Genomic DNA, 12,205 nt, shown 5'->3' on the forward strand with positions numbered 1-12,205 from the left:
CACTTCGACCATCTCCCTATGAGGTACATTTGGGTATGATTTTTGGGCCGGACATTATGAAGAGAAAGTTTCAGGCGGCGATTAATGACTTGTACAAAAGAACAATCATTCTATTATCTCAATTTCGGTTTGCTAATCACGAAGTAAAATACAGGCTTTTCAAATCTTATTGCATGTCTCTTTACGGGTTCCAGGGGTGGGATATATCATTTCAAGGAATTGAGAATGTATACGTGGCATGGAGGATATGTATTAGAAAACTTCTTAGTTTACCGTCTCGCAGTCATAAGTTTTTACTTCCATTAATCATACATGATTCTCCGATTCAGGCTCAAATAGAGAAGAGTTTTGTTAACTTTTTTAAAACTCTTGGGAAATCTAAAAATGTATATCTCAAACTATGCAAACGTATCATTGAGGGTGGGAGTCGATCGTCTCTTGGGAAAAGTTTTAATTTTTTGTTAGCAAAGTATGGTTGGGATAGGGGCAATTTGCCAAATGTATTTTTTATGACACGGGACATTGGGAGGTCAAATGTAACAGAGGGGCAGAAAAGATTGGCGGGACAGATTAGGGAATTATTATGTGGCCGGGATAAAGGGATGTGTATACTTACGATGGGGGAAATTGATGACATATTATTTGTACTGTGCGTTTCTTAATTGCTTATATCTTTGAACGTAGTTTTTGCATGTCTTACATGATGTCGGTTTCTCTTCCTCTTTAATTTCCATTTGCAATATCGCGTTGTAATGCACTAGTATTTGTAATGCACCCCTTGCACTGTATTGTACGAGTACGAAATAAACATAGCTGCCATGCTTATTATAACTTGTTTTGTAAAGTAAAGTGGTTGAGACCATTTTGACAACTTGGCATCCACCCTGTTTTACCTTTTTTCAAGTTTGCAGCCGAGCATTCTCAAAACCTCCCGACGATAGAAAGGCAGGGTACAGCCATATATGATGAAGTTAATGCAATAGTTTAATGTGCCGAACTGTGTCAAGATCCTTCCTAGGTTGTAGAGAACCGTGGTATTGTCCTCAGGGCGGCTGTTAAACATGTATGTGGCCACAAGAGAAAAGGGCAACAGAAGAGTGATATAGAGACTCGAGACTAGCATAAGGGAGACCAGCACTCTACCCTCACTGTGTTTATTGTGGCCAGCTCGCCCCAAGTTCTTGTTCCCTGATCTCAACAGTGTCGCAGTAATAATAAAGTTAGCAAGAAAGATAAGAATACTAGGTACATAGATGTAGAGAGACACGTCAAATTGGTATAGTATCTTCGCCGCTTCAGGTCCTATTGACAGATAGAAGCACAACTTGGAGAGTGTACGTGTGACGTCTACAAGAAATAGGCGATGTATTGACAGAAACAACATCACCGAGCTGACTGAACAGATGACCATAGTTCGCCTAATTCCTGTGATATTGCTGCGCTGCAGAGGAAATACAACAACGTAAGCTCTTTCGACGGAAAATGAAACGATTAGCCATGCTGAAACCGTCATGAATAACTGCTGAAAGAAACCGACTAGCTTGCATGAAATGGAGCTGTACAGCATCAGGTCTACTGAAACTGACCCATCTGTGATGTAGCCCAGTCCGGAGGCAAGCCACTCAACCACTCCTCGTGCTAGTATAACTCCAGTATCGGAGAGTGCCAGACAGCTCAGATATTGCACACACGCATCTTCACGTTTCTGTGTCCGGAAAAAGATGATGAAGGATCCGACATTTCCCAATATGCCAGTTGTGATAACCACTGACATGACGTAACTGTTGATGAAGCCAATAGCTTTCTCTATCAAGGGGAGATCGGAGGCAGGAAATTCCGTGAATGGGTGCATTTTAATCTGTCAAACTTTTTGTTGATACAAGAATTTAACAAGAGAAACCCTGATCAAAATTTTCCATTTATGAGCTGACGAATTCCAATTCATTTCAATAATGCGTATTTACCAGATCCTCGTGTATTTACATGATTACTCGTATGCTGCGAATGGATAAATCTCGATTATTTAAATTAACAAAATGATAGATCAATACTCGGTCAACTGAAATATGATGCTATATTTTAAGCAGATATATCATGCATGATTCGTAGTGTTTACCAGCTCAGGCTATTTCCACCATCCGATCTATTTTGAAAAACTGTTAAACTCGGAATACATGGCATTTATAGACATCGCATGTATATATGCGCTAGAACTAGTATCCATATTTAAAGGTGATGGATATGCATGATTACGTCCAGTTCTGCCCTTGTTGAAAAATACACACGCTGCAATGATATGAACGAATTCGTAACGACTCGGCCAGTTCTTCCGCGATCACGCGTTGAAATCAAATAAATCAATGTCAGCAGTCCCAAAACAGTACATGTCATTTTTTTGTAGATGTAACATATTTTTTACGGCAGTCTCGACGATAACGTAACATGGACACCATTCTTCGGCACAAGAGTCCCCTGTTCGAACACTTCTAACACTGCTTCAGTTTCATCACATCGCTGGAGAGTGTATTTCTGTAACACAGCAATCAGCGCAAGCTTCCCTTCCATCAAAGCCAAACGCATACCGATGCAGTTCCTGGGGCCGGTCCCGAAGGCTTGGAATGCCAGGGGGTGGCGGGTGGCCTTATTCTCGGGAGAAAACCTTAAATATAGCAAGAATTAAGGAGAACTTTAACACGTGTTCGTCACCAAACGTCCAAGTTATATTTAACGAATGTGGGGTAACCATATTGTTTGATTGCTTCCGTTTCTGTAACAAGGGTTTGTGTTACGGAATGAAGTCGCTAGCCTCACTCCCTAGCCTCCTCTTCTTGTCCAAGACCGGGACAGGTAATGGCAGAGGAGTTAGCACGGGAATTGTCTGCACGTGCCACCAAAAAAACATCACATTAGGATTTAAATAGGCCTACTGAATCATAAACAACATAAACATATATTTGATGTTCGAAAGGAAACACTCTATCAGGTCATTCTATATCATTCTAGAATTTCAACATTTTAAGAATGCGTGTACATGTGTCATCATTTCAAGAATACACGCAGATGTATCTGGAATGACTACAATCGTACCTCTCGGGATCAAATTCCTTTGGGTCGGTTGGCCCCCACAGGTCAGGATCAGCGTGGATAGCCAGAGAGTGGACCTGCACGGTCATCCCTTTAGGGATAGCTATGTCGCCAACCTGGACCGCCTCCTGGCACTGCCGGGTGATGAACCTAAAAACGAAAATTGTTTTAATATGTCATGAACGGGGGGCAAGTAGTCTATAGTGCCTTTCCAGTGGTTTTGTACTGAGTGACCCCCCTGATGACACAATAGTCCTAAAGTGCACTGTTATGACGTCATCACGAGTCGATGGTCTTCTCATAGTTTGTTGATGAAGGCAGACAAGCAAACCAAAGCGCACTTTAGTATTGCTAGGGACATTTACTCAAAATAGTGACAATCACACCATTTCATAGGGACGCCATATGTTTTGGAAAATTTCCTCCGTATTGACGCGAACCAGGATGACGAGGTTACAAATGGTTCTATTAAGACCGAGAGCAAATCTCAGATGGCCGCAGAGGCCGAGTTGTTGCCATCGTATTGGGTGAAGCTGATCGGCAGTATCTGCTCAGCATGGAAGGAATGGTTTGAACTTACGTTGGGACAATGGTATTCTTTCGTAGCACTTCGTTGAAAACCATGTCTAAGTAAGGCATTTGTGCCAGGTGTTTATGGTCAGGTAGCTCCTAAAACCGTTAAATAAAAAAAGTTTTAACATCGACAACATAAAGGACATTTTTCAAATATTTCCAGGCTGTGGGGATCGCCCCTTTTGACCGTCAATAGCTTATAGCAAAGTGCGTGATCGAATCATTTGCTCTCGGACGAACTACTCTCGGACATTGTTAAACTTCTACACTGGCTAATGCGGAGAACAATATGCGGTTTTGGATCGCAGGAAACCGCCACTGTTAGAGGAATATGTCAAAGAACCTACCTGTCCGACTACTTTGTCAATTTCTTCCTGTAACTTCCCTTGTATCCGCGGATTTGAGGCCAGCTCCTGAGCGGCATAACTCAAGGCGGTGCTCGTTGTCTCGTAGCCCGCGAGAAGAAACCCGATCGAATTACTGACAATTTCCTGAACAAAAAAAGAATGTAATAAGATCCCAATAGAACCATCGATAGAACAGCCCATGTCGAAAATCCCGAGAATATACGAACCTCAGTGAAGTTCTCAATCAGTTTGGTATCCATGGTCTTGGACAATCGCTAAAAGATTCTAGACGAGTAAGATTTTTGATCTTAATTAAGAATCATATTGAGATTTTGAGCTGAGTAGATCTTGTCGAATGTTCCCAAACCTTGGAAACGAAGGTGTGATGAGCTGGAAATATTATTTTCGCGAATCAGTGTTTTATTTTCGCATATTTCTTTGATAACTGATTTTGAGGGGGAAAAAATCGCGCTCATTTTCTTTCATTAGGAAAACTGAAAGATATCAATTTATTTGCAGAGTTTGTTTGCTTTTTTTCAAAAACAAAGAAAAAATAATGTGGTTTCAAGTTTTAGATGTCATTACCTCCTGGGTTATCTTCTTTGCGAGTCTCACGCCTTTTGTGTTATCCTTAGTCCGAGCCCCGCTCTCCATAGCATCGCCATCCTCGTCCGTCATTGTGAGAGCATTGTCGTTGATCATATCATCAACAGCCTCTGCATCCAAGAGCATCTGGAGGAAATCACGCCGGTCTGTCTTGCCCTGAAAAATGGAGACATGCAGTTATAACAAAGCCATTTTACTGTCTTAAATAGTTGTGTGTTAGATAAAGTTTATCTGCCCTTGTTGGCTTCGCCCTAAGGATCCTATCTCAACCTTTCGAGACTTACCGATTCTCTCCGTTCCTTTATGACCTGCCTAAGCGTATGGCCGAGCCAGAATGGACTGCTGCGTATGACGCCAAGATCATTAATTCTACGCCATAAGCCAAAGAAAACTTGGTTTAATCTCGGGAAGATGACTGAAATAAGAAAATGTCGGTTAATAATGAGCGACAGAGGTTCGTTATCATTACCAAGCTCTTGGCTGACCTGATCTTTTAATGTGAACTGGCACCTTAACAGCTGACGTGCCATTCTGGCTCGATTGGTTTTCAGAGCGGGGTGGCGAAAACTCTTTAGTGTGACGGACTTACGAGAAAGAGTGAGGAAAATCTTCCTGACCAGTGGCATGTTGTATGTGTTCTGTTGGGCGAAGACGGCCCGGCAGGCCTTTATCATCTGCCCGTCCTGGTTCCTCTGGGCGTCAATGTCCAGACCAAAGGCGGTAGAGCTAATCACATCGAGAGTCATCGCTTGGAATATACTGAAAGGAAGGTGTAAAAGCATCAGTACACGGGCCAAAGGCATTCGACCTGATCATATCTAGAGTAATCTGTGAGAGTCTTGTCAAGACACGATAATAACTTACGTCATTATGTTGAAGCCCTTGCCCTCCTTTGCCTTCTCTTCAAGCACTTCCATCATATTCTTGATTCCCAATAGTATCAGGGGCTGTGTCTGTAAAACGAATTGGTGATATACTTATGATTCCTCTTCTGCATTCGCCCTGTACCTGAAAAACCTATTGTCAAGACGAATTGTCAGGAATCGGGAATCAGGAACCAGAGACTAAGTCCATTTGTGACCCGCTCTACCAAAACTAGGTGCTTGTCGCATCTGAACTTGACAGGTTGATACGGACTTGTTGTTCATTTCCCTATTGTAGACCTTTTGTGAAATGTGACCAAATCAGTTTGTAATAGATTTCACAAAAGGTCTACAATAGGGAAATGAACAACAAGTCCGTATCAACCTGTCGAGTTCAGATGCGACAAGCGCCTAGTTTTGGTAGAGCGAGTCACATTTTTTCTTCACTGAACATGGGTTGCCGTAAGACTAGCTTTGGCGAATAGCTTACGGTCACTCGAGAATAGCCGCAGCTTAATCATAAATGATTGAACCTACCTGTTTTAACTTTCCCGTGCTGAATGTCGGACTTAACATGGCTCGTTGTCTTTTCCAGCGATGTCCATGCGCAAAGAGGACACTGACATTCTTCGAGCTCTTTGGGTCAGGGCCTATTGGAAATGGCTGGAACGAGGAAAAAAGGTGGTTATCTGGCAATTAAAAGGATAGAAATATTGAAAGGGAAAATCATGCATGCATCTCTATTCTGTAAACACTTTTAATTCACGTCACGTATCTGTTCATCGCAGCGATTCCGTGATGTTGTATCATGTTTTGTAACAGGAGAGAAGAAGAACACTCGATTCGATAGGTAACAATATATGAGGTGATGGTCGCCTATCTGCTGAAATAGTTCTCGCCGAAGGTACTTGGCTGACCATTTGTCACTCAACTTAATAGTGTGATCGCAAGTAGTCATGTTAACAGCCATGTGCAGCTTGTGTCGCAATTGACACGCTTTAGTTGACACCGTGAAATAGCATCGGTTAGGCCTACCCAAAAGCAAATCTAGTGAGGTGCAACACCGCTATCTTTTGGTAAATGTGACCTGGTCACCATGGCATGGCAGACGGCGCTGTCAACTTTTGAGCAGAGATGTATTCATGGCGCCCAAGCGTCCTTAAGTATGCCTCTCACCTTTCTTGCTGTAAACTTGCTGAACTCCTTTATATAGACCTGTTTGATGATGTCCAAGTCTTTGGTCACCAGCACCGCGACAGTTCCTTCAAAGTAACTGAAGTCAGAATCAGAACATTTTGAAAACCAATGAGGTCGTCTGAATTTATAGTTTTCCCGCCAGAACAATTCGATCAAAGCGTAGGGGAAGTATTTATTGTACAAACACGTGGGCCCATATGATCATGCACAAGTATATACATGTACTGAATATGCGTTTTATGTACATGTACCTCTATCTCGGGGAGTGTCTTATATCATACATACAAGACAGCACGGAGATCTAACGGGGCACAAGCTATACCAATACCACTGCTACGAGAAAATAATCGACGTACTTTAATACGAGCAATCGTTTATTATGATGATCTAGTTAATATAATATACAAAATGCTTGACTGTTATTAGTGAATTAGATGATTACATTGTATACACCGTATCTCAGCATCAAATAAAAAACTTAACTCACCCAAACGTGTCTCCATATTGTTGATGCCACTTTGCAATCGCGCGGGAAGGTCCCTGAAAAAGTAAGAAATGTGACATTTTATATATGACTTTTTACCTACTGGTGTAACAGTTTTAGAAGTCCTATGATATAGCGTCCTGGAGACAGAAGATCATACTGTCTTTTCAATACGTGCGATAATGACGGCCATGTGTCTTCATAGACCTACACCTTAACCTGTCACTCTACAATAGAACTACAGTTTTTTTCAGGGGGAGGGGGTATATAAGACTGCCACTACTCATTGAGCCTTAATACTTTGCTGATATAATGGGTCAACAAGTTTGCTCTCTTAACTTAAAGTGGTTTATGGACTCTAGTTCAAAACACTCGTATAGGCCCCGGCTGGCATCTTAGATGAATGTTGCTCTGGCCTTAACTGGTGTAGTTGTGGAAGCACTACCCCAACCTGTGGCGTACACCAATTAGCAATCAAGAGTATGTATGGAGAAACTATGAAAAAAAGCATGCTTGCCCGTTATTTTTGGGCGTCCCTGTATATGAAGAGCAGTAGAAAGTGCATAAGCAAGCTTACCCCAGCAAGGTCGAGCTGGTTCCCAAGTAGAATATTTGGCGATGGTCCCGGGATGCCCAATCGTTCAAATACTTTCATTCGCCGCCTTCTTTCCCTGCAGATAAAAAGCCTACAGTTATTACGATGGTAAATTAAAGAAGATTAATGCCTTTTAAGCTTGGCTTCCTGGAAACCTTCGGGGTGTACAGGCCGCCTGCCTCATGGTTGTGAGAAAAAAACTACAGGCATGCCTCATGGTTGTTAGCAGGAAACTACAGGCCTGCCTCACGGTTGTGAGCAGGAAACTACAGGCCTGCCTCATGGTTGTCAGCAAGAAACTACAGGCCTGCCCAATGGTTGTGAGCAGGAAACTACAGGCCTGCCTCATGGTTGTGAGCAAGAAACTACATGCCTGCCTAATGGTTGTGAGCAAGAAACTACAGGCCTGCCTAATGGTTGTGAGCAAGAAACTACAGGCCTGCCTAATGGTTGTGAGCAGGAAACTACAGGCCTGCCTCATGGTTGTGAGCAAGAAACTACAGGCCTGCCTAATGGTTGTCAGCAGGAAACTACAGGCCTGCCTCATGGTTGTGAGCAGGAAACTACAGGCCTGCCTAATGGTTGTGAGCAGGAAACTACAGGCCTGCCTAATGGTTGTGAGCAAGAAACTACAGGTCTGCCTAATGGTTGTGAGCAAGAAACTACAGGCCTGCCTAATGGTTGTCAGCAGGAAACTACAGGCCTGCCTCATGGTTGTCAGCAGGAAACTACAGGCCTGCCTCATGGTTGTCAGCAAGAAACTACAGGCCTGCCCAATGGTTGTGAGCAGGAAACTACAGGCCTGCCTAATGGTTGTGAGCAAGAAACTACAGGTCTGCCTAATGGTTGTGAGCAAGAAACTACAGGCCTGCCTGATGGTTGTCAGCAGGAAACAACAGGCATGCCTCATGGTTGAGAGCAAAAAACTTCAGGTCTGCCTAATGGTTGTGAGCAAGAAACTACAGGCCTGCCTAATGTATGACAATGCCTTATATTAGTATCAAGGAAATCAGTTCCAAAGTAAACATAACTTACCAGAAATAGTGCAGAAGAAGCCCAACGGCTATCGAACACAGTATTGCTGTGATCATGGTGTCCCTGAATGTTCACTGAACTGACCACGTTCCTGTAAATCCGCTCAGGAGCAAGACTTTCTAGAAGTATCGAGCCCAACTCGGTACTCACCGTCTAACCGTCTAGTGATCATGTAGGGCAGTAATGCCAATATATATGTCTAATTTTTTTTGATGAAGGTCAATCATGTTTACCCGGTACGATCGTGCACGAGATCGTTCATTTTGATGGCGTTGACTCTTTCTATAGTTGGCCTCATTTCAAAATCATGGTTGTTACCAGATTTTGACCATTTGACGTTCTGAGTCTGCTCTACTTGCTCACAAAAACAGGTCAAGTGTATTGATGTACATTGTATATTCATTATAGATTGCCGGCGGAGTTGTAAACAATTTTTGTCAGACCCTGCCTTCCAGTGGTTGAGAAAAATTAAAATTCAGTTCAACGCAATACCGTATTCATCAGTTTTCTCCAAAATATCACTTCGCAAAATCATATTTTCAGCTGCTGGTCATTGTAAGGGGGCTTTGAGAAGATTCAGGGATTAGGTCTTAAGGTGCACTGGACATTCACATACCGACACGAACGCTTTGGCTGCCAGAGGATAAGTGATTTATTTGTTTCATAATACAAACCTATACTCCCACAATAAATACACATGACAAACAACTATTACAATCAACCCTATGTCAATTTCATGAAGTAAAGTCAATTGATCATATCAATTTCCACATGTTTCATTACGAACAGATAGAGCTGTTCAAAAAGGAGTTTCCCTGCTTATGATTGCAAGACCTGCGCAGATCCTCAATGGCTGGGACCTACTTTGACGCGGCCCTTCACGCTGCCCTCCACACTGTGTAGTGACACCCATGTGGTCCATGTCTTCGAATTCGAGGTCCTCTCCTTTGCCATCGGCGGATGAGGTCGATTTGAATAATATGTATAACTCAAATGACTTGCAGGGAGAGGAGTTACTGCACGGAAGAAAACGTACAAGTTTTAGCGCTACGCTTTAGAAACTAGCGTCGAGGTTTGCAGGGTGTTGACCAATTGATATTCAGCGACACGATCCAATCAGAATTGAAGAAGGCTGTATAGCCTTAAGTTCACGGTGACGCCTGTGTGTCATGCTTCTTCATCAACATTTTGTCAAACATTTCCAGAAAAGGCAGAAAACTAGCAATGAGTCCCAATGACATATCCGTGCCCATTGCCGTCACGATAGGTTGGTAACTCGTATCACTCTGATAGATACTAACCGCGGGTCGAAGCAAAACCTGCCAGAGGACGTTTATAAACAGTAAGGCAAGAAGTGGCGAGAGTATGTTCTCGTAAGTGCATGGCATGTGACATTTGTCTCTTATGTGCAGCCCTGTCTGAGCTGGAAGTGGCGCAAAGCATTTTTCCGAGTGGTTATCCTTGCTCGCGAGAATTAAATCACGTTCTTGTACTTCCTCGGGATCACTGGCAATTCGTCCATACTCGACATCTAATTCTGAAATAAAAAGGATTAAAAATTAGAAGTACTGCATATAACTCTCTGATAAGCCTAATGTTATCAGTGGTTTGCAGTGAGGTTGTTTTTACTGGAATATGCGTCAAAATGACGTTGAAGCCCAGGCAAAATGTACGTGACATGATTCGGATATATTAATCCAATCTTATCGGGATTTCTGATCATCATTCGATACCGAACAAACAGTCTTTAAAGAAGAAAGAAGAATAACGATAGAATGTCTAAGGAACAAATGATTCTATCTAAGCCATATTATCCAAACCATCTAACATGACGGTCACAACCCATTGAACCATATCATGAAAGAATACAATAGCGGCAGACACTTTTAAAGGGGAATACTTTTCATTATACACCGGCTGTGAATAGAAACGTTTCAGTTGTAGAGCGAAACTCAAAGCACTCCGACATAGTTCACGCGCCTTTGTTCAGATATGGGTTGGACATTATAATGTGTAATAAAGACATTTGGTAGACAGCATTGTATCATTGTACAGGCTTACACATGAACTGCAACTTGCTTTGCTGATCCCCTTGAATATCTAGGTTGAAAATGCCGATAAAATCATTGCCATATTCTATTTACGATTTCCTTAATTCATATCTTATTCAGCGTCGATATATGTACATCATTACAGCCTTCTTGTTAAATTCTTGATCACTACGATTTCGGTTGTAATTGTTTCAGGTAAAGCTACTTTTGTAATCTAATGAGGTGAAACAATAAGTCTATTTGTTTCTAGGCATCCTACCTTGCATTGGTTCCAAAGTCCGCTTGTCGGGTCTGTAACATATGTAGAAGTGAGCAACAAGGGCAATCATGATAACAACGAGAGAAAAGCCTATAAGCAGCTGGTGCAGAAATAAGATGTTCCTCGAAACTTTGGGTTCCACCCGGCAAATCACCATGTCAATGTCCATATCAGAAACTGTCAGCACTTGGATGGAGTTTCTTTTATTTAACCAGTCCATTCGAATGAAGACGCAAGCAATGCCGTAGGACAGAGTCGACACGAGCCATATTGGTTTCAGCGACAAACATTTGAAAGCTGATATCGTTGCTAGTAACCCGCGATTGCCGCACTTGATTTGTACAGCCTTTTGAAAAAGAAATGCGAAGTTCACAAGTTGCATGAATGATAGTAAAAGTGTTATGTAGAGTTGTCTTGAACATGTGATTGTTTCTGAGGAGATGAATGGAAGATTGAGGATGTTGTCTAACGCCAGTCCATCAACCATGCTCAGAGCGGAGTGGATTATGTTTACCGCCGTTATACTGGTGATGATGCCACAACAATGACAATTGGTTGCGTTCCCTTGCCTCCGCAGGCGTCTGAGGAAGATAATATTAGCCAGAAGTAACGCCGATAGAAAGCCCACTTTAGCCACAATCAGTGTCCACTTGAATATATCTTGAACGTGGCTGCCGGTGATGAGAGTCATGCTTGATCCAGAGGTCATACGAGAGAGTCCGGATTGAAAATCACGCTAATGCTGTGTCTGTCCATATATCGTGACAAACCAGATAAAAGTAAATATGCTTTTATGATCCCTCGGCATGGATGGTCGGGCCAGCTGTGTACTACGTACATTGTTCAATTGTATACCAACAGGCAAGATAGGCCTGCCTATTAAAGGCCTGTACTATTGATATCGATTCGGTCGTTCAGTCAATTCATAATCGCCAGCTTTAAGTTTCATCCCGGACTAAGTACAAAGACCAGCTGAAAAAAACCCGAAGCTTTAGAATTTGATTAAAAAAATGAGTGCTATTCAGCGTCATGGCCTAGCTGTGGCTGCGACATATAAAAACGAAGCTACAGAACTTGCTATGGAAACAAGTTACCTCGTGATTTGCTGTTG

The 12,205-nt window shown here is 42.4% G+C and overlaps 1 protein-coding gene across 1 annotated transcript; it reads right to left on the reverse strand.

The window, feature by feature from the left end:
* Nucleotides 1–1,834: 1,834 nt before the first annotated feature.
* Nucleotides 1,835–9,058, reverse strand: LOC135488915 (cytochrome P450 3A4-like). The gene is made up of 13 exons (XM_064773850.1): nucleotides 8,785–9,058; nucleotides 7,732–7,825; nucleotides 7,158–7,210; nucleotides 6,650–6,746; nucleotides 6,011–6,136; nucleotides 5,475–5,563; nucleotides 5,200–5,369; nucleotides 4,895–5,025; nucleotides 4,590–4,766; nucleotides 4,005–4,148; nucleotides 3,665–3,753; nucleotides 3,088–3,234; nucleotides 1,835–2,659 (listed from the first exon to the last, which is right to left on the reverse strand). Exons 1-13 carry the CDS (start codon nucleotides 8,838–8,840, stop codon nucleotides 2,416–2,418), a joined length of 1,617 nt encoding a protein of 538 aa, XP_064629920.1. The 5' UTR covers nucleotides 8,841–9,058; the 3' UTR covers nucleotides 1,835–2,415.
* Between the last annotated feature and the right edge of the window lie 3,147 nt (nucleotides 9,059–12,205).

This window comes from Lineus longissimus, chromosome 6 (genome assembly GCF_910592395.1).
Source record: "Lineus longissimus chromosome 6, tnLinLong1.2, whole genome shotgun sequence".
Taxonomy (NCBI): domain Eukaryota; kingdom Metazoa; phylum Nemertea; class Pilidiophora; order Heteronemertea; family Lineidae; genus Lineus; species Lineus longissimus.